The sequence below is a fragment of the Diplodia seriata genome (genome assembly GCF_021436955.1).
Source record: "Diplodia seriata strain FDS-637 chromosome Unknown scaffold_10, whole genome shotgun sequence".
Classification (NCBI taxonomy): domain Eukaryota; kingdom Fungi; phylum Ascomycota; class Dothideomycetes; order Botryosphaeriales; family Botryosphaeriaceae; genus Diplodia; species Diplodia seriata.
The window spans coordinates 1,376,489-1,401,511 of record NW_027117317.1 but is presented as its reverse complement, the minus strand read 5'-3'; the positions used below and the strand labels follow the sequence as shown (position 1 = coordinate 1,401,511).

Below are 25,023 nucleotides of genomic sequence, written 5' to 3'. Positions count from 1 at the left end.
GCGCGGCTGCGTGCGTTTGGGCGCCAGGCGCAGCCGAGCCCGAATGCCTCACCGGCGCGGCAGTACTGCCCTGGCCGGGTCCACAGCCTGGGTAATCACGCACTCTGACACACACCCGCGAGGCACACCAGACGCTTGCCCCATCCACCACCTCCACACGAACGGCCCAGCCGCAGCAGGTCAGCCGTTGACGTCCCTGATCGCCGGTCTCGTGCCCACCGTCGGCTGGTCACGATGACGTCCAATAGCCGCCGCCAATCCGTGACGCGCATGGGAGGATGCTTAGCTGGCGGCATCGTGGCCACATGGCTCCGCCTCAAACCTCGAATTCTTGCCATTTCTGAATCTGCAACCTAGAAATCGCTCGCACAACCTTCAAACAAACGGCCCGTAAATGCCGCAGCTCCCACCGCTTGGTCAAATTTCGCTCCCGCCTGCTCATAACCGCGAACCCAAGTTGACGTGAACCGCCTTTTTGTTCGTATACGCATCCAACCCCGCCTCTCCCAGCTCGCGTCCAATCCCGCTCTGCTTCACACCGCCAAACGGAATGGCGTAGTGGCTGTCGTTGCTGCTGTTGATCCAGACCATGCCCGCTTCAATCTTCCGCGCCACACGGTGTGCCTTGGTGATATCTTGGGTGAAAACAGCGCTGCCAAGGCCGTAGGCCGAGTCGTTGGCATGCTCGATGGCATCCTCCTCCGTCTTGAACGAGGTGATGACGACAAACGGTCCAAAGATCTCCTCGCGGAAAATCTTCATCTCAGGCTTCACATCCGAGAAAATGGTGGGCGCGACGAAGAAGCCCTTGCCGTTGGCGTTCTTATGCGGCTCACCACCCGCCACGAGAGTAGCGCCTTCCGACTTTCCATGCTCGATGTACGACAGCACGCGTTCATACTGTGCCTTGGTGACCTGCGGGCCCTGGAAGGTAGAGTCCTGGAAGGGATCACCAACAGTGCTCGTAGCCTTGACGTGGTCCTTGAAAGCGGCAACGAACTTGTCGTATACGCCTTCCTGGACGAGGATGCGGGAGGTTGCCGTGCAGATCTGGCCCTGGTTGGACATGATGCCAATGTGCGCCCACTTGACAGCCTGATCAAGCTCCGCATCATCGAAGACGAGGAGCGGTGACTTGCCGCCAGTCTCGAGGGTGATGTTCTTCAAGTTTGTCGCGGCCATCTTCATGATCTCACGCCCAGTTGCAGTGCTTCCGGTGAAAGCAATCTTGTCAACGTCGGGATGCGAAGCGAGAGCAGCACCAGCCTTGCGGCCGTGGCCGTTGATGATGTTGACAACACCTGCTTGCTATCAGCGACCTATTCACAAAGGCTTAGGATTGCCGCCAAACTCACCGGGAGGGAAACCGGCCTCCTTGATCAGGTTGGCGAAGTAAAGAATAGAGAGCGGGGTCTGCTCCGCTGCCTTGAGGACAACAGTATTACCGCAAGCCAGAGCCGGACCAAGCTTCCACGCCGCCATTGCCAGAGGGTAGTTCCATCTGTACCGTGTCAGTAAGATCCAACTTGAAGATACGATGCACTTACGGGATGATCTGACCGCAGACACCAATGGGCTCGCGAATGGTGTAGGCAAGCTTGTCCGGAGTGGTGTCAATGACCTGGCCGTGGACCTTGTCTGCGTAGCCTGCGTAGTACTTGAGGGTGCCGGTGACCTCGCCCAAGTCCTCATCGCGAGCAACGGCGTACGGCTTGCCTGTGGCGCACTCAGCATGATGGCCTTTATCTTAGACATGTGAGTGGCAGCACTTACCATTGTCCCAGGTCTCGATGGTAGCAAGCACTTCCTTGTTCTTCTCAACTATGGCGACGAGCTTGAACATAAGCTCAGCACGCTCGACGCTCGGCATGTCCCGCCACGCAGGGTTTTTGAATGCCTTGCGTGCGGCTTTGACTGCAAGGTCGACATCCTCAGCGTCAGCTGCATAGACAGAGGCGATCTCGCTCTCGTCCCTTCATTGCCCAGTCAGTGACATATGGTTGATATGAGGAAGTGTCAAACGTACGTTGGGTTTATGCTGGCAAGCTTCTCGCCGGAGGTGGACTTGACCCATTCGTTGTTGATGAATAAGCCGAGGGGCTGGGTGTACTTGACGCCATTGGGCGCAGTCAAGTCCACAGTCAAGTCAGACATGGCGCTGGTGAAGGGTCTTTGCAAGCGGAATCGAAATGAAGGGAGGATGAGTTGTAGGGGCCGCGGCCGAGGTTGGCAGGGAAAGCGGCGAGAGAAGAGTCTGAGCATGAGGAAAGAAGGGAGCGGAAAACAGCGGAGGAGATTGGTTATGTAGTGGTTTGCAGGCGCCGCTCCCCACTCTGGTGCCCCCGCCGATGCCGATGATGGGGATGGCTTGGCGGGGTGCAGGCATGCAGGAGGAGTTTGTTGGGCGGGTGATTGGGTGATTGGTAGGGCAGGCGCTGACTAAGTCTCAAACTCGCTGTCGCCTGCCCGGCTCCAGCCAGGTTTGGGGCGTAATAACGAGATAGGCTATCTGACAGCCGCTTTGGGCGCTCTCCTACCCCTCAATTACCTCACACGCGACGGCGATAAGCAGGAGCGCGGGCTGGACTTGCCGGTCCCGGTAAGGCGGCTGCACGCGGGGGCCCAAGCTCCGCGGTGCTCGCGTCAAAATCAACCCTCACACACGCCTGTCCTATCACCGCGCAAATTCCCCCCTCCCTTTGTCCGCCCTACACGCCCAGCTACCACGCGGCTCCGTCATGGCCGACGCTTCGTCAACCGCGCCGGACCAGGCCATCGACCATGCCGCCTCCATCAGCTACTGGAACTCGGTCGACTCCACCGTCAATGGCATGCTCGGCGGCTTTCCACAGGTCTCCCGCATAGACCTGCAGGGTTCCTCCAACTTCTACACTAAGCTGTGTCGCGTCACCGGCCGCAAGCCCGGTGTCCCTCTTGCGCACGCCGTCGACTGCGGTGCCGGCATTGGCCGCATCACCTTGGGCTTTCTTCTGAAGATCGCCGAGTCCGTTGACGTCGTCGAGCCGGTGCAGAAGTTCACCGACCAGCTGAAGGAGACCGACGGCTGCAAGGACCTCATCGCTGCCGGCCGCATCGGCTCCATCGCCAACGTCGGCCTGGAAAACTGGACCCTGGATGTGCCTTACCGCTACGACCTGATCTGGAACCAGTGGTGTGTCGGCCATCTCACCGACGTCCAGTTGGTCGAGTACTTCAAGCGTTGCCAGGAACACCTTGTCGACGGAGGTTGCATCGTCGTCAAGGAGAACATGAGCACGGCCCTCAATGGCGAGGATCTCTTCGATGACGAGGACAGCAGTGTGACCAGGACGGATGACAAGTTCCGGAAGCTCTTCGAACTGGCTGGCCTGGAGATTTTCCTTACTGAGATCCAGCGTGGTTTTCCAAAGGACCTGTTTCCCGTCAGGATGTATGCCCTGCGCCCAAAGAAGCAGCCTGTTGGTTGAGAAAGTTCAGCAACACGGACATGTTTCTGCGAGTGGCATTGCCGCTCACACATGGGCATGAGACAAGATCTCGAGGGACTAGTCCAGCTTGGAATCAAGGCGTCCTTCGAGCTTTGAACTTTTGAAACTGGATTTCACTGTTTTGGTGAATCACCCAGGAGCAACCCCCGGCGTATCACCGCGCCTGTTTTAACACAACACGACTTATCAACTCAGTCTCGAGTAGCACGTTGCGATCGAGTGCTATGGAAGAGCTGGTTGCCCGAGAGAGAATGAAGGCTAGCCAAGAATTATACATGCCATGGAGCCACCTCGCCGGGGGAGTTTGACCGCAGGAAAGCCTGTAAGACAACCCTGGTAGAACGTCTGGAGATAGCAATGCCTATCATTCAGCCTTTGCTGCAGTTCTTGCAAGTCTCCAGAGAGTCTTCACAACCACCGTTGATGTCGTTGACCAGAAAAGTCAAAACAAAACCAAAAAGTGGGGATTTGACAAGACGTTGACCCCTGAAGGCCCAATCCAACGTTTCCCGGGGGGTGGGGGTAGCCACCATGAACACTCCGCTCCCTAGTGCCGAGGAGCGTCAGAGCCTCGGCACGAGAAAGTTCTTCCCTGCCCGCTGTCAATCCGTTGAGGACCCACTGGAACATTTCAAAAACACAACTAGCCACATGAATGCTGCGGCTCCGCTGCTTCGGCTCAGCTGCTTCGGCTCAGAACGTGACCCATGTACACCGTTCGGAACCATGCCGGTGTCCCGAAGAAGTAGACCTCTCGCTTCCGCAAGCATCCGGATCGGCCCGGTCGGATCCGCTTCACATCCATTGGGGACTCTCTTTTCCGTGTGGTATCCCGTTGAATATCAACTGCGTGAGTCACAATGATGATCGGGTACTTCGCCAACGGACGGTCCCTTGTTTTACCGTTCCAAATGTTGCATGCAGACACGGTCACTTCCCTTTCGATTGAAAGGCATGAATTCCAAGGAAAAGAAGCAGGCAAAAGAATCAAAAAGTGGATCACAACATTCTTCAATGGTAACACACCATTCATCCTCATCCTCAGTGCATAACTACCAGCTTGTGCAACTCATGGCTGCCTTGTCAGGCTTCAGATGTCCATGCGTGCAAACAAACCTTGGCACAGCACTTCAAGGTTCAATCCAATGAGGTTCTCACCTCTGGCAATCAGCATTTACCCATTGGGTGCTGAGGGACTGCGGAGTCCAGTGTCCAAGGCAGCATCAGCGAGCCGTTTAGTATCACTACAATATCGGCTCAACAGTAACCTGTGGAGCGCTAAGCGTGTGGAACGATCACTGCTGGATTAAACAAGCTATCTACGCTGCTTATATAGCAATTATCTACAGGCAACGTAGTCATCACTCCATGCGGCATTTGCTACGCCTACCGCAGCACGCGTTGGACATCTGCCCCAATGGACCACAACTACAATAACATAAAGGCGGTGCTTCGATATCTGAAAGGGACGCGCAACCTTGCCCTGCGCTGGTACCCCACCACCACAGGCCTCATCGGCTGGTCCGACTCCACCCACGGCGACGATATCAAGACTCGCAGGAGCAGCAGTGGCATGATCTTCATGCTGACAAGAGGACCCGTGATGTGGAAGGCCGGCCTGCAGAAGCTCGTGACGTTATCGTCATTTGAGGCTGAATACGTGGCACTCTCGCACGCCTCGCGAGAGGCCATGTGCCTTCTGGGGCTCCTCTGTTATGAATCGATAGTGAATTGACATTCAGCTACGTTCTATGTACAAGAAGTCTTTGATAAGGTAGAAGAAAGGGTGAAGGGGGAGGCCTGCTCTTATAGATAGCAGGCGCATGGAGTTACTGTTCAACAGAGAAGCGGCAATTGCTTGGGACTTTGAGCATATGGGCCGCATCCGATCAGATGTGGTTCCGCCACAAAGCATCAGGACAGTACCCCATAAACCCTGGCAAGCTCGAGAAATCAGGATACCCAACGCACTGAAGGGAGAGGTTGTAAGGATGTTGGAAGACAGGATGAAGCGTGGAGTTCTGGAGTACTGCCACTCTTTATACCGAAACCCTTACTTCCTGGTAAAGAAGAAGGACGGAAAGTACCGCCTCATCAACTCCGCAATCGAGATCAATAGAGTATCCTTGCGGGACGCTCATCCGCCACCAAACGCCCAGGAGTTTGCGGAGCATTTTGCCGGCAGGCAGATGCTCAGTCTGCTGGATTTCTTCTCAGGATACGACCAAATACCACTGGCCAAAGAGAGCAGGGATTTGACTGCTTTTAACACTCCCATTGGACTGCTACGCAACACAACACTACCGGGCGAAGGAAACGAGTTTCGCCGAAATGAGTGAACTAGTGGTACGTACGGACCACAACATCCTCAGTAAGCTTGGCAGAGCTATAGTGACAACCTAAAGGCGGTTGAATTCACCACGGATCCAACATTGTCCTCTTAAAGGACTCGTCATATCGACATTCATTACCACTTCACCCGCGAGAAGGTCGCCGCCAAACGCCTAAAGATCTAATGGATTCCCACTGGCGAGATGGCGGCAGATGGCCTCACCAAGCCTCTGGTGGGTGCCTTATTCACCAACTTCGTTCGCCTCATGGGCATGCGCCTGGTGTAAGAGCACGGCAAAATGACCTGCGGAGCTCCGTACAGCTACCACAGCTCAACAACCACGCTTCCGCATTGGGCGATCTTCTTGTTTGACCCTACTGGGGTTGAGGTACTCATCGGAGCGCTTCAGATTCGTTCTGACCAGTAAGCTACAATACCGGGGGAGACGTTCTACCTTTTCCCTACTGCTCAGTTGGTAATCATCCGCCAAGTCATCGTATTGTTCGAGGAACATCGTCACGTCCTTGCCGTTGAACTCAGCCGGGGCACCGGGCATGGGCGGCAAAGGCATAACGCCTTCATCATGTGCTGCTGCTGCCGATAGAATTCAGCCATCATCATCATCACACCTTCCTTTGTCATGACCATCGGACTAGCCGCGCTCAATCCAGTGGCTGGCGGAGTGATCCGTTCACTTCCGCCGGACTCAGGCGAAGGCGCCATTTCAAAAGAGGAAGAATGGGACTGTTCGAACAAATAGGATGCTTCACTTGCGAGTGGAGCCGTTTGAGAGAGTTGGGAGTGGTCGGAATCGCTGTTCATGACGTATGAACTTGACTCCATGCTCATGGTAATTGATAGAAGAGGGGAGGCGGGCCACCTTAGGCCTCATCGGCTGGTCTCTTTCAGGTATCGAAGCACCGCCTTGATGTTATTGTAGTCGTGGTCCGTTGGGGCAACGTTAGAAGGTCCCCGCGGCGATCTGCCGCGAGTTCACCGCTAAGGACCTTGGGCAGTTGTCGCATTACTGCGGAATGAAGGTCATCTGGCACGAAGAGGGCAGCATATCGCTCCTTCGGGGTGCCTATATTGACCAGATATTGCAGCGGTTCGGCATGAGTGACTGCAATCCGTGCAAGCACCTGATGCAGCTCGGCCACCGTCCGCAGAAGCACCACCAGGCCTCAGAGGCGATCCCGCGATACGCAGAACTCACTGGATGCCTCCTCTGGCTATACATCGCCACCCGTCCGGACATATCGTATGCAGCCACCTTCAGCACGCGTTGGAAGTCCGCCCCAACGCCATGAATGTAGACGCGAATGCTCAGGTCACTTATAACCACCCTGGAAGCGGCACTCAGGACGACGCATCGCTGGCGGCTCCGGCGCACAATGATGCCGTCTTTCACCAAAGCCATGCCTCAACATGAGCAGTCCTTACTTGAACACGACGGGAAATCAATATCACACCAGCATGTAGCAACCACATGCAAAGGACCTGTCCAACAATGGTACCGCTGGCTCACACAAGTCCGGAGCCGATTGAGCACATGGAACGCCTGGCTTCTTGAACGACAGCGTGAACACCAGAAGGTCGCCATTGCGTGTATACGTATTGATAACGACCCTTCTTAGATACCGCTAGCCGAAGAGCTCACCCAGCAGGGTATCAAAATTGAGTGGACCCTCCCTCACCACCCCCAGCAGAACGGTGTATCTAAGAGGGGCGTACGCACGGTCACCGAGCATGCCCGTGCGCTCCTCTATGAGGTATGCTTCTCGCTCATTGAGCGATCAGGGCTTAAGCTGGAGCAGTGGAGGTTCCTGTGGCCAGAGGCCGTGCGCTATCAGGCGCACGTCTATAACAGGACCCCAACACGCGCGAATGAAGGCATGAGGACCCCGTATGAGCTTCTTAACAAGAAGAAGCCCTACGTGGGCAACTTTCACCTATTTGGAGCCGTCGCTTATGTGTACGTGCCTCCAAACACGCGCGCTGCAGATATTCGCCCACCAGGGCGCCTGCAGAAGATGGCCCCTCGCGCTCAAATATGACTCTTCATGAGCTACGAGGATGAGACGATTTGGCGAGTGTATCTGCTGCAGCAGAAGCGCATTGAGCGCACGCGCAGTGCACGCATTATATCGTGAGGTAAGCGCACAAGGAAGAAGAAACCCAAGGTCGAAGACGTTGCATTCACCAGGGTTACGGAGGTTGCCTCTGTGGCACTACACCAGGCGATGCACGCCCAGGATATCACCAAGGACTGGATACTCGATTCTGGTGCAACAACACACATGACGTGTGACATCACTCTTCTTTACGACTCCAGGGACATCGACCTTGACGTTCAGGGCCTCACAGGCTTCGTTAAAGCGTCCAAAATCGGCACTGTTAAGATTCCGTGTCGTTTGAGCACGGGCCAGGTCACCCGCCTGGTGCTGGATGAGGTGTTGTACGTGCCTTCAATGCCGTATAACCTCATGTCGCTCTCTCGCCTGCGCCGCCACGGCGCCTGGATGAACACCATGAGCGGCAAGCTGCTCAGTCGGAACAACCGCGAGGTCGCCTGGGCGCCCGTGCACCAAGGGCTGTACATTCTTCGGCAGTATAACACTGCGACTCCTACTAGGACTCCCAGAAGGGCAATAGCCCCCAGTGAGTGACCTCGCTCCCGACGTATACCTCCTTCATTGGACACATGGGCGATCGTTGCAGCGATCACGTGTTATGAAAGCCTTCTTGCGCTTGGATTCAGGCTCACTCCGGCATGCCAGGTGGTAACAGCATGCAGCACTGTCGCTCTGCCGGCGAATTGCCCAGAATCCACCGCGAAAACCTCCCGCCAGAACCTCGCTAGTACAAAGACGTTCACAAGCACCCTCTCGCCCCGTTCATACACCAGGTGTTGTGGTCCGTCCGTACCACTAACTTACTCATTTCGGCGAAACTCGTTTCCTTCGCCGCCTGCTTTCTAGGAAAAGGCAGAGCGTCTTCCTCGATACTGCAGCTTACTGGTCAGAACGAATCTGAAGCGCTCCGATTAGTACCTCAATCCCGATTGGGCTGCTCTGAAGGAGAAGCTGAAGAGGGAATATCGAAACAACGACTCCCAAACACGGTTCTTCCGTCGCGATTTCCTCACCGATTTCCTTACGCAGAACCAGAAGGCCCGTCGGACGGTTGAGGGTCTCCAGGAGTACATCACAAATTACCACATGATCTCTGAAGCCCTGTTGAACGCCGAGGGTCTCAACGAACAGCAGCAAGGGCTGGAGTACCTCAAGGGACTGCCGCGCGACATGAGCGAGCGACTCATACGAGAATGCGGTATCAAGTTAAGCAGGCCATCCACCTACCAGTATGACATGCTGCGTGGAAAGCTCCTTGATATCGTGGAAGAGATGGAGACCTCCGAGAAGATCAACAACGTTGTCCGCGAACAGCCAATTGGTGCCCTAGAGGCAGCACTCAAACAGGAGGTGACGAAGCCTGCTAAACAGACCCGCTCCTTCAGCTTCTCTTCTTCCCTATCAAAGACTTCTCGTATATAGAACGTAGCTGAATGTCAATTCACTGCCGTTTCATAACACCAGGCGATCGAGCAGAAGCTGAACGAGCTTGAAGATAAGGGGGGATGGACCACGATGCCTACTACTAAGGCAAGAAGACTCCACAAGAAGATTATACCCCTTTCTCTTTAGCCTCTCCTCTTCTCTATCAAAGACTTCTTGTAAATAGAACGTAGCTGAATATCAGTTCACTATCGTTTCGCAACACACGGTACTCTTATGGGAATATAAGCTTCTATAGCGGGAGATAACTTAGTCATCGAGGAATGAGGTATATAAGCGACTCCCAGGGTAGGCCATCTACCGTTCCTCATGCCACTCGTCCAACAGGAGTACTCGATTCATCGTTTTAATCCTACACATCAACATCTTTTGATTTTGAGTAGTGTCGTTCTGCCGGTTGTTACCAATCAATTACGCTTTTCTGTTCGTTGCTTTCGTTCTTTAGCCAATTCTTCTTGTGCATAGAACGAAGTAGAATGTCACTTCACTATTGATTCGTTATATTGGTTGCACGAAATACGGTTTTACATTTATGTTCGCGCACCTGTGAAAACCGAGTCTGCCTGAAGTCTTTGAGTTTCTGGTCAATGTCATCCAAAAAGGTCGATAACATACTACTTGTGTTAGCACATATGTTGTCAGACTGAACACAACTAACGTAATGCAATCAAACTCATCCGAGCGGAGCTAAAAGTCGTTGGAGCAGGTTTGTAGTTATGCCGCAGAACATGTAGACGACACGGAGCCCTCACTCGAGAGGTATCAATTAGGAGTCAACTCCCATCTCGAGTACTAACGCAGTATTGCTTATCTTCCCGATTCGGCATTGCTGGAACGCAACAACAAGATACTGATTTGGCTGAGAAACGCGGAATATTGCAAATACTCCATATAACATTAACGGGTCGAAACCTTCGACCTCATGCGCAGAAGCCATCGTCTTGCATCGAGGCGCAGCGAAGAAGAGCGCGTTCAAACCCTGCAGCAGCCATGCACTTCAGCCACGGCTCGACCCCTTCCGCACCATGACAGGCCCAGCCACCGCACATCATCCGCGCCCGATGAGGCCACGCAGCGCCCCTCCCAGAGATCATCGAGACAGACAGACCCGATACAGCGAACAATGCGCTTCGCTGTTGTGTGCTGCGAATATCCAAGGCGCTGCAACAACGCACATGGACAGAAAACGAACGACTGCCGATTATGCACACGTACGCAAGCATTACGCTCCACCCACCCACCCAGCGCGGCTACACGCATGAGCTGGGAAAACGCAAAAAAAGAAAAAGGAGGATCAGCCCCTCCCCGCGATCAGGCTTTCTATTCCTTTCCGCCAAGCTCGCTCTCACGTCAGCAGCAGCGGCGGCGGCGAGAGAGCTGGCGAGCCGCTCGTTCTCTCTCACGCGCGTCAACCCCTACATTGCATGCAGCAAGCATATGAGTCAGGCGAAAACATGCATGCATTCTTTGCGCTGCTGTGCTGCGAGAGGGAGAGGGAGAGGGAGAGAGAAACGTGCTGGGTGCATCTGCAATCGTGTTTCAGAAGATCCCGATGGTTGGACAATCATGGGGCATTTCGGAGAAAAAACTCCCGTATCTTGTGTAACTCGGGGGACGAATGGGATGAGATGAGTTGCTCTGGGACTGGGTATCCGGCGATGAAAGCGGCTTCGGCTTGAGAGGTTGGTCGGGCGTGGCGTTTCGGATGCAGCCGTGGTCGGCTGCTGTGTGGCTTGTGTCCGGATCCTGGAGGAAGAGTGATTGGACGAAGAATTTGGCAGAACGATAAGGCGAGGAAGGTATTGTCCATTTTTGCCCTGGGACAAGGGGCCTTGTGGCATTCTCCGCCCACATAAACTGCCACTGTAAACTTGACATTACATGGCATGGACACTTCTGTATAACTTCGGTTTCAAAAGAACCCACACACCAGTATCCTGAAAAGCTCACCATGTGTGAGTCCCGTGCCTGAGGCCTGCTGTTGGCTACAGCATGCATCTTGTCCTTACCGCTTCCGTTGTAGGTTCCTAGAAGTAAAAATGGTCGCCCGCTGCTGTCGGAAGAGCTTGGCAATCCCACAGCTTGAATTAAGCTCAAACTTCCGCACACCCACACACGATTGATACGTCCTCTCACTCGACAGTCTTCGTCGGCATTACCTCCCATCACCCCAGTCTCGCCGTCTCTTCGGCAGGCCACCACCCACGCAATCTCTGCGCACGAGCCACCCATTAAAAAATTCCTCCACCTAGCCCACCCCAAACTCCACACGCCGGAACAAAACGTAATTGACGCCCTTTGAGAGAGCCAAAAGGGAATTCCGTCGCCGGGAATTGAACCCGGGCCTTGCCGGCACTTGAAGTGTGAGAAGACTCTCGAACTGAGAGCGGCAAATCCTAGCCACTAGACCACAACGGAGATTGATGGAAACGAAACGGTGACTTTCCTTTATTACTTCAAGCTTGGAACGCAGCATGCCCTGGCGAACTTGGACTTACGGCGTGGCTCGAGAAAGCCGTTCCTCTTGTGGTGTTGTTGGTAAGTTGATGCGGTTAGCTTGATAAGAACTGACGATGCATGTTGACATCAGGTAGACAAGAAAGATTGAAGGGAGAGAGCAGAGTTGGACATGCTCTTTGCCATCTGGATCCAGAGAAGGCCGACGTCCATTTAGCCATGGGTTTGTCCGATAGTCATTCTACCGACGCTAAGATATCAGCAGCCACGATTTAGGAAGAATTCGCTCTCACACCAATAGGAAAAAGGAAATGAATCAAGGAAAAAGACCGAAAGGCATTGATTGGTCAGTCTGTCCAGACAGGAATCCTGATTCAGACTGTGGGAAGGATTTTTCGGACAGCCTCGGCTCATGAGGGAGAATGTGACAAGTCGCAAGGGAAAAGGATGATGGCAAGCATGCATGGCCTCATCGAGCCCGCGGCAATGGGAAGGATTCAGATATCATGCAGGGTTCCCAGATAATGGCTGTGCCTTACAAGCAGGAGAGCACATCTGAGATAGTGCCTGGGTTGACCGCGCTGGACGCATGAGGCCGGAAGGAGAACTCATGTGAAAATGGGGTGGTCAAAGATGGGGAAAATACCCATCGTATGTGTTCTGAGACGTGTGTAACAGAGGAAGGCAGCAGTCAGCAGTCGGTGTGACGGGCGTGCAGGCGTCCTTCTGATCGGAGGGCTGGATTCCCGGCGCGTGGTAGAATGCGTTGCTGTTTGACCAGTGCGATGGAACCACGGATTCGTAAGGCTGGTCGCACACAAACGTGGCCGCGAGCTCAGTACCCGAGTGGGCGGCGCACATGGACGCGGTGTGATGGGGCGCCGGGCTGTCACCACGGACATGCACGACAACAGGCCTGTCCGATTTGAGCGCCATCATCAGCTGAGCCGTTGGCGGTGCTACGGGCGGGAACGAAAACGGCTCGGAGGGTTTGCTGTTCTCGCGGGGAGGCATGCATGGACTCGGCTGGCGGGCGTGACAAATGACGAAAACGCTCGTGGAGGGTCTTCGATCGGGGCGGCTTGGCGTTGCAATAAGCTCCGTCCCGAGCGGCCAGTTGGGGGCGCTGGTGCGTGGCACGGCGTGTCCACAAGCGCCCAGCTGCACGGGAGGCCGCGACGAGGCTGTGGCCCGCTGCATGTCATGGACACGCTGCAAGCTGCCCTGCAAGGTACCCGGTCCCGCGTGAAGCTGACCTGTCGCACTCCAGCCATGTGAAGCCCGCCATTGCGTCTCAGCCCGCGCCGATGCACGCAATCCGCTGCCCGTCAGAGCGCAGCCTGCAGCAGAAGCAACCATAGTCGCAGCGCCCGTCGAGCACCTGACCGCCGCCCTGCGCATGCCCTCCATTGAGCGCGAGCCAGCCGCCAGATGCGATGCTCATATCACCAAGACATATAGCCGGCATTGTGCGAATCCCGAGGGCGCTGGTTCGAAGCTCATTGGGGCGATTCCCCATGGGTACAGGGCGACGTTGCGGATCGGCCGCCGAGGTTGTTGACTCTGTCGGCGCGGTCTGGCACGGCGGACCGCGCTGCCGACGAGGCTGCACATGATAAGGCGACGGGGGGACGAGGGCGGTCGGACGGGTGCGGTGCAGCAGTGTGTCGTCGGTGGGAGTTCCGGCGGGAAGTAGTAGCGGCATGGCCTCAGGATGATATCACCGCCCGCGCTGCATGACTCGGGCGCGATTCATCCCACCTTGAGCCTCAACCCCTCATCCATATACTCCAGCATCTTCCAATCGGCCTCCACAACGCTCCGCAGCCCCTCCACAATGAGCGACATCAAGATCTACACCGTCGACGAGGTGCGCCCCGACTTTCGGCCCCCAGTGATGCGTGGCGGCTGACAATGGCCCCGTGCAGCCCTACCTCAAGATTGACTGCGGCCTGGGCGAAGGCCCTTTCTGGGAGGAGGCCACGAACACGCTGCGCTTCGTCGACGTCGTCAAGCAGAAGCTCCATGCCATTGATCTCAACAAGGGGCCCGAGTCGCACAAAGTCCTTGCCGACCTCGACATCTCCATAGGGTGACGGCCACGCTCCACGCCGCCTGCAACACGGGGCTGATGCTCAGGATAGGGTGACGGCCGACATCGAGGGCGACGACGACCACATCTTCTTCGGCGGCAAGCACGGCTACGGCATCCTCAACCGCAACACGAGCAAATACAAGTACATCAGGAAGTACTGGTCCGACCAGGAGATCGCCGCCGGCAAGGAGAAGCTGTGGGTAGCTCCCAGACGCTCAGGAGGCCGACGCAGCTGACCGCAGGCGCCAGCTTCCGTGGAAACGATGGCGCCGTCGATGTCAGGGGCAGGTTCTTCGTGGGCACGATGAACGACCCGCTGGTCAAGAGCCCGGAGCCCGAAGGTCAGTAGTAGTAGTCTGGACCCTGCGCCTCGGCGCGGCACTAGGGCGGGGGAGCTCACACCGACCAGGCACGCTGTTCCGGCTGGACCCTGATCTGACGCTGCATCGCGTGCTCGAGAACGTGCACATCCCGAACGGCATGAGCTGGAGCAATGACAACAAGACCATGTACTACACCGACTCGCCCACCCAGAACGTCTTCGCCTTCGACTACGACGTCGACTCCGGCGCCTTTTCCAACAAGCGCGTCTTCTACCACGTCGACGAGGGCGAGCACGGGGTGCCCGACGGCCACGCCCTGGACGTCGAGGGCCACATGTGGATCTCCATCCACGGCGCCGCCAAGGTGCTGCGCGTGTCGCCCGCCGGCAAGAAGGTGGCCGAGATCAGACTGCCCACTCGCTGCCCAACGTGCCCTGAATTTGCCGGCGAAGATCTGTACATCACGAGTGCCGAGGAAGAAATGCCCGACAAGTTCCCTGAGAGCACGAGGCTGCACGGCAGCCTGTTCAAGGTGCACGTCGGAGTCAGGGGCGCCCCGTCGTATCGCTTCAAGTATAATGGCGAGAAGCCATAGACAGCTGTAGTGGGGGCGGCATGTATACGAGAAAAACAAAGCATCAAAGCGAGGCGATCGCTGCAGGTCAGCCAGTCCATAAAGTTTGCTGGCAATACCAAGGCAGAAAGGGGGGCGCGTGTGGATCAGCAATGGAGACACTATTGCATCTACCATTCCACTTCCCGGTTTTTTTTTTCAATGATTATCTGCATGCCCCCCGCCAGACCTAGACGTGAGATGCAGGAGCAAGCCCACACATGCTTGCTGGCGCTGCGGATCAAGGTCACATTCGCCCCAATAAGTTGAAGGAACGCATGTACCATGCATGACGACTCAATCCGCATGAGCTGGCCCCCCCATCCAACCCCACCCCGGGCATCGATGGCAATTCGACTTTTGCCTCACAATGCCCATTCGCGCGGCTGCCGCCGCAAAAAGTAAAAAAAAGCCTCACTACTGCTCCACAAAGCCATCGTCAGTCTGCAGGGCAATATCGGCTTTGTTTTCTGCGCAGTCCTGACTCTCGTTCATTCGCTACTGCGAGCTCTGCGCCCACCCTCCCTTCCAATTCGCCGATGAAGGGAGGGGAGGGGAGGGGGGGCAAATGCTTACAGCCGGGGACAGCAAGACCAAGATTATCTGATCGTCTTGCACCGCCTCCACCTCCTGCAGCCCCGAACGCAACGCGCCCTATCGGCTCTTTGGTCCCATCCAGCAGCGTGCAAAAGAAGGAAAAAATAATGGTAATAGTTTAGCCATGTGTCAGCCCCGAATCCATGGCATCGCAACTGCTTGTTTTCCCTTAAGCTCCTCCCGCCACAACCCGCCCCCCGCCCCTGCCTAGGTACCCCATGCCTTGCGTCCAATCCCGATTCTTCGTTTCCAGCTTCCATACATACCAACTACTCCGGTATACACCATCCCACGTACAGTTGGAGAATCGAACATTGAACGCAAAGCCACAGACTCATGAAACAGCACCGGACCCGGATTTAGCAGCACCCCTCCTGGCCGTCCCGCGCTCGCGAGAAAAAACGGGTTGCGGGCTACACAACAGTAGTAGCTTGGCTCGCCGGCTGGCTGGCCTGGCTGGCTGGCTGCGCGTTGGCGCCCGCCATAACGCCATGGCGCCCCAGGCGCGCCTTGTTATTGCGCATTCACGCGCGTCGGTCGTCGTCCGAGCGAGCGAAAGCCCCATTCCCATGGGTCTGTCATGTGGGAAACGGGCAATAATCTGCATTACCATAACCAATGTACCCACTAGCAAGTTACTTCTAGCTTTATTGATGGGGTCTTGTCGGGCTTATAGAAGTTTTGCGCGTGGCGTTCTTTTTGTTTTTCTTTTTGATTGTAGGTACGTACGTAGATGGTATTTGTTATAGCGGACGGTGGGGTGCCTAACGAATTGCCCGGATGCCCTCCGCCCCGCATCGGCGCTTTTAAACCTGGTGCCCCTCTCATCGTACCGGTGGACCGGTGGTACATTCTCGGAGACTTATTGGTTCATTCGCATTTTTCTTGTTTTCTTTCGTTGCCCCTCCTCCCAGAGTGTGGTGGCTGCTGTTGGTGACAATAATGGCGGCTGAATCCATGCCGGAGTTTTCGCTAAAGGCAAGCGCTTCTGCCACGCGGTGTGGTTGTGTGGTGTTGGTTGTGCGGCAACCTTGGTAAGTGGTGGGAATAGTGCGGTAAGACGAACTGACTTTTTGCCGTTGTTACGTTGCCATTGTAGCCATGTACCGCTGTGCCTGATTGGTGTGGCTGTTTTTTCCTCTGGGCCCTAAACACAGCCTGCCTCTTACCGCTCTTTGCAGGTTTTCTGGAATTCTCTCTCCGTTGGTACATACAACGCATTCTACATCCGATCATTCGTTACTTTTCCAACGTTCGTTCGGGTCCCCTTGTTGATAAGATAACGACGATAATGGCGCCACTCAGCGGATTGTGACAACGCATAACCACGGCCTATACTGCAGCAAATGGGGCCGAAGGCAACGATTAGCCACGGCCAGCAGTGTACTGCTGGTCGCGGGCACTCTAGTCAGCGGATGGAGACAGACGCATATCACCGAGTCCATACAAGACGTGAACAAAGGGAAACGAGAGGAGCGTCGTCGTCATCAGCGGGAATAAAGCAGGGGGCAGTTGGCGGGCAGCACACTGCAGACGACGGACTCTCCCGCTACACGCCAGGGATAAAGCCACAATCTGACGTGGGGAGAGAGAGGGGTTGGTGGTGGAGGCACCGAGGAGTAGCGGTGATACTGTAAGCCTGGCTGCTCAAGCGGACCAGACAAACACAAAACGAAGCACGCGAAAGCAAAACGCCGACTTCCCCGCCTTCAGCGAGTGCGAGAGCGAGCGAGCGTTGTCTGTCTTTGCGGCTTTTAATCGTTTTTATTTTTCCTTAGGGTCGCAGCGCCAACCTTAAACGAGCGTCAAAAGGATCCCAAACCTTCATGAAATCCCCCGAGCCTCTCGGCTTATTCTCCGACACGCGAGCAATGTTCTGTGCAGCCCAAAAGAAACGATTGATCTGCAAGGGAATAGTGGGAAGCAAGCAATCAAGCAAGACAAGCCATTGCGTCGGGTCGGTGTGTGACGAGTCGTGCGCAACATATGTATGTATGTGCTGTACGTGAGCAACAAGATGCCCTTCGGCGCATGGTTCTGGACTGCTTCTAGACTGCTCTCGCAGGTGGAGCGCGCGGCAAAGGCACGGTGAAAGGAACAGCAAAAAGTCGCAGCTGGATTCGCCGGTCCACAGTGCCAGGGCGCAGGGCGATCCAATTGGCCGGCGCTTCGCTCTAGCTGATGCGCTGCCGCCCGCTGGAGGTACGGTGAAGAAAGGCGGGCTTGGAGGGGCCGCGGGTGGAGGGGCAGGCGAAAGGATGGCGGCCCCAACCCCAGCCCGCAGCTAGGCATCCCGCAGCTGGGGAGCAGGCGATTGGAAAAGACGACAAAAGGTGTGCATCATGCGCAGGGACGTGCGTCTTTCTTTTGCCTCGCGGCATCGGTGAGCGCGCTGCTTGGTGCGAGCAGCTGAAGAAAAGCACGATGACGCTGTCGAAGGCGGCGTTCCTAATCCTGAGGCAGCTAAGGCCGGGGGAGCGGGTATTGCGTGCTAAGTGCACGCATTAGCTCCAGTCCCATGTCTCCCTCTTTTTTTTTTTTTTTTCTGGACCTGCTTGCGCGCGTTGCGGAATCTCGCTGCCCACTGCCTGCGGGTGGCCTCTGCTTTCCAGAACCTGCCTGCCGCTTCTTCTGGGGCAACAAAACCCGGCCGAAACCCAATTTGCTTCGATGAAAGGCTCGATTCGATGAGGGATCTGGACCGGGAAAGGTTCGTGCGCTTCTATCCTCTGCGGCACCGCTCTTTGGAGAGTTCCAATACCCGACCGGCTCGCCGGGGCCGCAGCTCGGCATGCAGACGAGGTGGCCCTTGAGGCGACCGGTCTGTGATGTGCGCTGAGCGTGTGACTAGGAATTTGACATGATACGATTCCGGCTGCGCGCCGACTCGCGCGCCCCTTAGTAAGATGGCTCGCGGCTCCAACTGAGTCGCCAGCCGAGACGGCCGGATCTGCAGCTGTTGCATCCGCGAGACAAAGAAAATTTTAGCTTTTGTGCCCGTCCGTGAGCATCTATGCGTAGGGCAGACACTGCCGGAGAACGGCAGGCGGCCGGTGTTTCGATTGGTACGGACTACTGCCGCCCTGATTTGTGACTTTTATACGACGGCGGCGGCAGCGCCAGGAGTACGGGCACAGCCAAACATCAATGAATCCCAGCAGGCGATTGCCGCTGCAGTTGCATTGTAGACTCCTGTTGAGCGGGGCGCAATGAGATGCAACGGCGGTTTCCTGTTCACACTTCGTTTATGCTCACCGGTCAGGTCCCTTCCCCCACGACTCATCAGAGCCGGTCCCCGAGTCGTGGACGTGATATGTAATGCTGTGGGCACAGCACGCGGCTTCGGAGCGGCTGCAGCCGCACCAGACAACGTACACAGTATACAGTGCGAGCACGACGCGAAGGACGGCTTCGATCCGATCTCTTGTCCTATGCGGCGATTCAGTTTCAGCTCGGCCTTGCGCGACGCGAGACGCGGGTGCGCGTGCGATTCATTGCGAAACGCAAAGCGAGAGGGAAAAGAAAGGGCCCAGGGTGGACTCCGTACGAATGATTCAGGCCCATTGGACACGTGCTGTGACTGAGGGCTGTGCTCGCGAGTGGTTCATTGTTGAGCCCGGGGCAGCCACCACCTGACGGCGGCGATGAGACAAAAAGGGGAGCGGATGGTCGTAAGCGGAAACACAGCTCGCTGCAGGGCACGCAAGCAAAGGAAAAACAAAGAAGACAATTCGCCGGAACCGAGGTACCTAGCTCAGAAAGAGATGCGCAGCAGGGATTGGCTGTGCTGCGATCCAGGTGTCGTCATTTGCGGGTGATTTTGAGGGCTTCGAAAACGTGGTGATGGACGCTCCTTATTTCGCTTGCGGCCGGGCGGCCGGGGATGTGCAATCATAGGGCGGTCGCACAGTCCGTGAGCTGGAGCAGGGGCATGAGAATTGTTCGCGAAACCTTCGCGAAGGCGGCACGGAGAAGGCCAATAGAAGAAGCTGGGAGTGTTAAAAGGGTCGCTGTCCCGCACACGGACGCAATGTCTCACAGCAATGGCCAGCTGCTCCAGGCGGCGACGGGGATGAAGGAGACGGGGCAGACGACTGTTGCGGAAAGTTGGAAGTCAGGACTCGTTTGAGCGAAGGCGCGCGCGCAACTCGGTAATATTCGACGCCCGGCATGGGACAGGGAAGCTCTGCTGCTGGCGCTCGCTGCTGCTGGCCTGATGCTGGCGCCGCGCTGTACGCAGTCGGGTTTGGCAGACGACATGGCTTGCGAGCCGTCGCGTCTGTGCAGGGAGGGATTGATGCAGATCAGGATGACTTGCACGAGCCTGTCTGACAGGAAGGCGGCCGTGTGCAACCAGCGGCGGACCGAGCAGCGGAAGAGGGCATGTTGACCACGTTTTTTGACAAGAGGGGGAATGCTGGCGTGAATGAGTCGTCGCGAGGGACCAAGCAGTCAATAGTGCGGACTCGACGGCGGCCGTTGGCGTGGAGCTAGCCGTGTATTGGGTGCCTGTCTAAATATTGCAACACCGTACGACTGCGGCGCAAGCTCCCGCAGAAGCAAAGTCGGACGTAACAGGGTTGCCATGTGGCCGCTCCGAGGGCGCGTTGTAGCACCAGGCCAGCACTCCGACCGTTTCTCTAGCCGCGCTTCCTGGTAGGGCTGCCGCCACGACCTGACGCAAGCCCGCCATCACAATAATCAAACGGCAGCTCCGCGCGTGGTGATGCGCATCAATTTCGGAACTTGCCACGTTCCACCTGATGATATTGTTTGGTCAGCCATATGCGGGACGAGCGGCGGTCAGGCGAGCGCGCGGTGGAGAGCAGTGCCGTTCTCGAACGCGGCCGGTGCCTGGAGCCATGGACGCGGCGGCGGTGGGCGCCGTGGAGCGGGAGGTACAGAGGCGCTCCACCCTGGGCTTCTTCGCATGCTCCAATTGATGGGGGAAGCGGCGAGGGCCAGGCATGTTCCTTGAGCGCGTGGCGCCGTCGACGTTAGTCCGTTGGATCCTTCCGCCGGCCCGCGGTCACGGCGCTGGTGTTTGATCAACCCACGGGCAGCAGGCTCGTGTGCGCGGAGCGAGGCGTGCAAGCGGCGGCCATGCTTCGGCGGTTTCAGCGGAGGGTGGGACGCGGAGGCGATGACGAAAAGCAGCGGGTGCGGGCGCGGGCTCGGCCTGGTCGAAGATGACGGGCAGGCGACAGGCGAGCGCGCAGAGTCGCAGGAGGCCTGGAGGTGCGCTGCTGGGATCCGGCAGCGGGGCTCGGTCGGCTGCTAGTCAACTGGCACCCATCCATTCGGAGACGGCGCGTGCGCAGCCCACCGCGCGCAGCACACCGCACAATGCAGCGTCGCCGACTTGGGTGGACGTGGCGTGCGTCTGCACGAGGGCAGTGCCGGGCCGGGCTCCCAAAGCGGCGTGCTGCAGCAGGTGCAGTGACTCGCAGCGCTCTCGAGAAACGGTGCATCAGCCACAGCAACGTGGGCTTCCAAATTGGCCAGGGGCTTGGGGCGGGCGCCGGCAGGGAGCACCCTGCGCGCGGGCGGCCAACAGGAGGCGGCGGACGGGCTGTGCGGTGGCTTGCAGCGCAGACTTCTTCGCTGCAGAGATCAGAAGCCGTCGGGGGTCCGTGGATGCGCGCGGGCAGCCCAATCAGAAAAAAGCCTCGTGCGTGCACGACTATTCGCACGCTGCGCGCGCTGCACTGCACCGCAGCGCTGGGAGAAGTGTTGCAGGTCGGGCGTGTCATATGACCGCGCCCTCCATGCGGCAGGGATGGCGGGGGCAGCCCAATGGTCGCGGCGATGCTAAATGCAACGACAGCGTTCGACAAGTCCTCGCCCAACACGTCGCTGGCCGCGCGCAGCCCGAGGGCCAAGTCCGCCAGTCGCCATGCGCATCATTCGGAGCGATCAGCACGCACGCCCGTCCCCGCGGGCCCGACGCGTTGCTGAGCTGGCTCAGACAGCCTCCACCCCTGCCGTCAATGTCCGCCTGGCTAATTGCACCGCCAGGACGATCGCCTTTGCGCCATCGAGGGGAGATTGCCAGCCCTCCTGATATAAAGGAGCGCCCGTGCCGTTGCGCTTCTTCACCGCTCGCGCGGCGGTCCGAGAGCTGGCGGGCGAGTAATAGGCCCTGGCTGATCCCGGCGCCGGCCTTGGGCAGGGCAGCCAGGGCGGAGGGCGGATAGTGCAACGGCCAGCTCCTGATGCCCGAATGCTCGCAATGCCGTCATTCGCGAATCGCGTCATATAGATCTGACAATTGCTCTGACGCGCGCAGGCAGCTGCACGCGATGCACGCCAGGGCCCCTCGGCGGCGGCGGCGGCGTCCCGGGGCGGGCGGGCTGCGCTCTGGCGGGCGGCGGCGGGCGCTGCTGGCGGACGCTGGGCGGGCGGCTCCCAGGCGGGCGTGCTGCGCTGGCGGTGTCGCGCGGACTGGCCGGGGCATCGGGCGCGCTCACGGCGGCTGCGACCTGGGCGAGGTTCTGGCCGTGCTATCGCAGCGTCGGCGGGCGGCTAGCGCAGGTGACGAGATTAGGGACGGGACGTGACGTTGGCGGGTGGCAGCGAAAGCAGCGGGGAGGGCAGCGAAGGCGGAGGGGGGCATAAGGCTCAGGATCCCGAGCGTAAGGTAGCTCTGCGCACGCCCTCAGCGCCGGCAGGAGGCCCGGGCGGCGGAGGACCGCTGATCGATGCCGTGTGGGAGCAGCGCAGATTTGCATGGCGCCTCTGCCGCGCTGAGTCGCAGGTGCGCCGGCGGCAGTTGCTTGACAGCCGGGGCGGCCACGACAGTCGCACCATGCAGCCCACGGCCATGCCTCTGCCAGGGAACGGCTGCCGCCCTCCGCGCACGCCCGCCAATCCTCCATTATCGACAAGGTCAGCATCGTGTACCTTGGGGCCTTTCCCGACCCGGCGTAGCAGCCGCAGGGATGAGCTTGAGCATCGCCCGCCGTTGGTGTGATTCTCCTTCACCCAACTCACCGCAACTCGTTATATCTCCAGACGTCCGCCCAGTCACGAGCGCAAGCCGCCCCTCTGCCTTCCGTCTCTGCCTGCCTGCCCTGCCATGCGCACGTCCTGACCGCGCCTGCACCACCACCGCTCCCACAGCCTCCGCCTCCGTCCTTTGGTCTGCTCCCGCGAGGCCCTGCCCTCGCGCGCCGTCATCCTGGCTGCCCCCGATCTCGCCGTTCACTACCAGCACCACAATCCCTACCGGGCCCCGTTTCCCCAGAGCCCGCCCGCCTCGCAGCTCGACCTCCGGCTGCGTCTCCAGGACCCCGTCGACCTCCGCCAGCTGGAAGACCGGGGAAGGGACGCCTCATGCTCGGCATTTCGAGGCGCAAGGCACCCCGACGACAAGGACCTGATGTCACAGCAGCATGGCAGCAGGTCAGGTCCTTCGTCCGCCTTCCTCCACGATGTCTCCAGCCGGCCGACCGCCGCGCGCTCCTACACCAGTCCCGCCGGCCCGCCCTCCGCAATGCAGAGCTTGTCTGGTGGCGCCAGGTATGAGCAGCTGCAGGGCCGCGGCCCTGCTCTGCCGCCCATCCACCCGCCGACCTCTGAGCCCACGCCGCCGCGCTCCGAGGAGCGCACCCCGCGAGCCCTCGGCGTGCACTCGATCCTGAACCCGCTGGGCGACGCCGGCTCTGCTGAGCACAAAGCCCGCAGCCGCACGGCCTCGCAGATGGAGTCTCCGTCCCCCGTCGACCGTCTCCCCGGGCCCTCGCCTCATATGGGCTCTGGCTACGAGGACCAGAGGCGCCAGCATGCTCATGCCTCTAGCATCGGCCACAGGCGCGTCTTGAGCCCACGCTCCCCCCTCTACCGCTCACAGAGTCTGGGCATGATCAGACCTCCGACCGGCACCATCAATGCCCAAGAGACGCCGTTTCTCTCCCCCAGCTCTCAAGACTACAGACACGAGCCGGGATCCGCCCCGAACCCGCCTCTGCCTACACCCCCGGCAGCGCAGCGATCGAGCTACAACTTCCCTCCTCCTCCCCCGTCGATTCCCACGCCTCCCATCCAGCAGAGCCATTCGCGGCGGACCAGTGGCGGCATGTCTCAGCCACCTCAGCCGCAATCTGCGAGTGCCAGCCCCCGCGGCATGTACTCGTACGGTCCGGCTGGCCAGCATTCGCCGGCCACATCGCTGGGGGAAATTGGCCGTCCGTCGCCTGTTCCGTTTCAGCCGGCTTCCTCGAGCGCACCAGCGCCCCCTCGTTTCTCGTCGCAAGAGCCGGACCGCTCCTATGGAATTCCTGTTGCCTCGACTGGTCAGAGCAATTATCAGCTTCTCACACTCGAGACAAACCAAGGTCATGTACAGATTCCAGTGGACGTGCAGGCTGCGTCGAAAATGGCTGATGAGAAGCGAAAGCGCAACGCCGGTGCTTCGGCTCGATTCCGAGCGAGGAGGAAGGAAAAAGAGAGGGAAGCCTCCTCCACGATCTCTCGCCTGGAGCAACAAATTCGCGAAGCCGCCGAGGACGTCGAATACTACAAACGGGAGCGCGATTACTTCGCTCAGCTGGTTTATCAGGCGCCGGGCGGCGACCGACACTTCCCACGCCCGCCCTCGCCACGCACGCGCAGGCTTTCCATGCAGGCCCAGGGCAGCACTGGAGCGTCGTCTGGACAAGGCAGCACATCCGCAAGCAGCACTCCTGGTGTTAGCTATAGCACCTATCCACCGGACCATCGAAGCGACCAACGACCCCACGAGTCTGACCGCAATGTCCGCAGGCGTACAAGCTCATACCTCCCTCCTCCAGGTGCAGCCCCCGGCCAGCATGCTCAGCCTCAAATGGCCTATCCGCCCACATCGTATCCGCCGCTCGCGGCTGCGTCGCCTGTACCAGGCTCTCGCACGCCGTCAGCATCGATGCAGCATGGCCCACCTCAGCAGGCTCAGCAACAGCCGCCACAACCAGGCTATCCTACTCCCTACGCACCTGAGCGGATCGACAGGAGCTGGCCTCCTCAACCGCCTGCGGGCCGTGGTCCTCCTCTGCCGCCCCCAGGTCAGCACTAGTTCCCGCAAGCGTGGATCCTCCATCGTACATACGGTACATACACTCGAGACATATACGAAGTCATTGGCGCACGCAATGTGTAGAAAAGACGACGACACATGACGGTTGTGGACTGGATCGCTGGGGAATTTCATGGGTACATCGGTCGGTTTTGGGGATCCATCCCCTCATTTCCTGAAGCTACAACATGGGCACGCCTAGCATGACCTCGAGTGGGACTTCAGGCAGACATTCGGCCGCGATCATCCAAAGCGGTGGATTCTTCCTTTCACAATGTTTGTCTGTATTTCGTCTCACATACTTTGTTCGTTTCTTTTGATACCCTACTTCTACTGCCTTTGGATCATCTGGTGGTCATCTGAGATTCACTGTTATGCCATTCATCTTCTGACCAATGCGGTCAAGACAGGAGTTCGGCACCTTCGTTTCGTCGCATTCCTTCACTCTGCATTATACCCGAAGTCAGCTATTGAATATTTTTGATGGT

At 58.0% G+C, this 25,023-nt stretch overlaps 5 protein-coding genes and 1 non-coding gene across 6 annotated transcripts; 4 read left to right on the top strand and 2 right to left on the bottom strand.

The window, feature by feature from the left end:
- Window positions 1-438: 438 nt before the first annotated feature.
- ALD2_1 (mitochondrial aldehyde dehydrogenase) lies at window positions 439-2,154 on the bottom strand (the record flags this gene model as incomplete). Its single annotated transcript, XM_066781021.1, has 5 exons — window positions 439-1,301; window positions 1,356-1,501; window positions 1,548-1,716; window positions 1,774-1,973; window positions 2,027-2,154. 5 exons carry the CDS (start codon window positions 2,152-2,154, stop codon window positions 439-441), a joined length of 1,506 nt encoding a protein of 501 aa, XP_066628967.1.
- A 584-nt stretch (window positions 2,155-2,738) lies between these two features.
- Window positions 2,739-3,467, top strand: SLS55_009624 (uncharacterized protein; the record flags this gene model as incomplete). Its single annotated transcript, XM_066781020.1, has 1 exon — window positions 2,739-3,467. The coding sequence occupies one exon, from the start codon at window positions 2,739-2,741 to the stop codon at window positions 3,465-3,467; it is 729 nt and encodes a 242-aa protein (XP_066628966.1).
- A 5,126-nt stretch (window positions 3,468-8,593) lies between these two features.
- Window positions 8,594-9,377, top strand: SLS55_009623 (uncharacterized protein; the record flags this gene model as incomplete). Its single annotated transcript, XM_066781019.1, has 3 exons — window positions 8,594-8,600; window positions 8,729-8,736; window positions 8,871-9,377. 3 exons carry the CDS (start codon window positions 8,594-8,596, stop codon window positions 9,375-9,377), a joined length of 522 nt encoding a protein of 173 aa, XP_066628965.1.
- Window positions 9,378-11,716: 2,339 nt separating this feature from the next.
- On the bottom strand, window positions 11,717-11,816 carry SLS55_009622. Its single transcript has one exon. It is a non-coding gene; the product is annotated as a tRNA-Glu (tRNA).
- A 1,876-nt stretch (window positions 11,817-13,692) lies between these two features.
- Window positions 13,693-14,868, top strand: CGR1_2 (rRNA-processing protein cgr1; the record flags this gene model as incomplete). The annotated part of the gene is made up of 5 exons (XM_066781018.1): window positions 13,693-13,725; window positions 13,784-13,947; window positions 14,000-14,146; window positions 14,200-14,291; window positions 14,360-14,868. 5 exons carry the CDS (start codon window positions 13,693-13,695, stop codon window positions 14,866-14,868), a joined length of 945 nt encoding a protein of 314 aa, XP_066628964.1.
- Window positions 14,869-22,561: 7,693 nt separating this feature from the next.
- Window positions 22,562-24,535, top strand: SLS55_009620 (uncharacterized protein; the record flags this gene model as incomplete). The annotated part of the gene is made up of 2 exons (XM_066781017.1): window positions 22,562-22,569; window positions 22,606-24,535. The coding sequence occupies 2 exons, from the start codon at window positions 22,562-22,564 to the stop codon at window positions 24,533-24,535; spliced, it is 1,938 nt and encodes a 645-aa protein (XP_066628963.1).
- Between the last annotated feature and the right edge of the window lie 488 nt (window positions 24,536-25,023).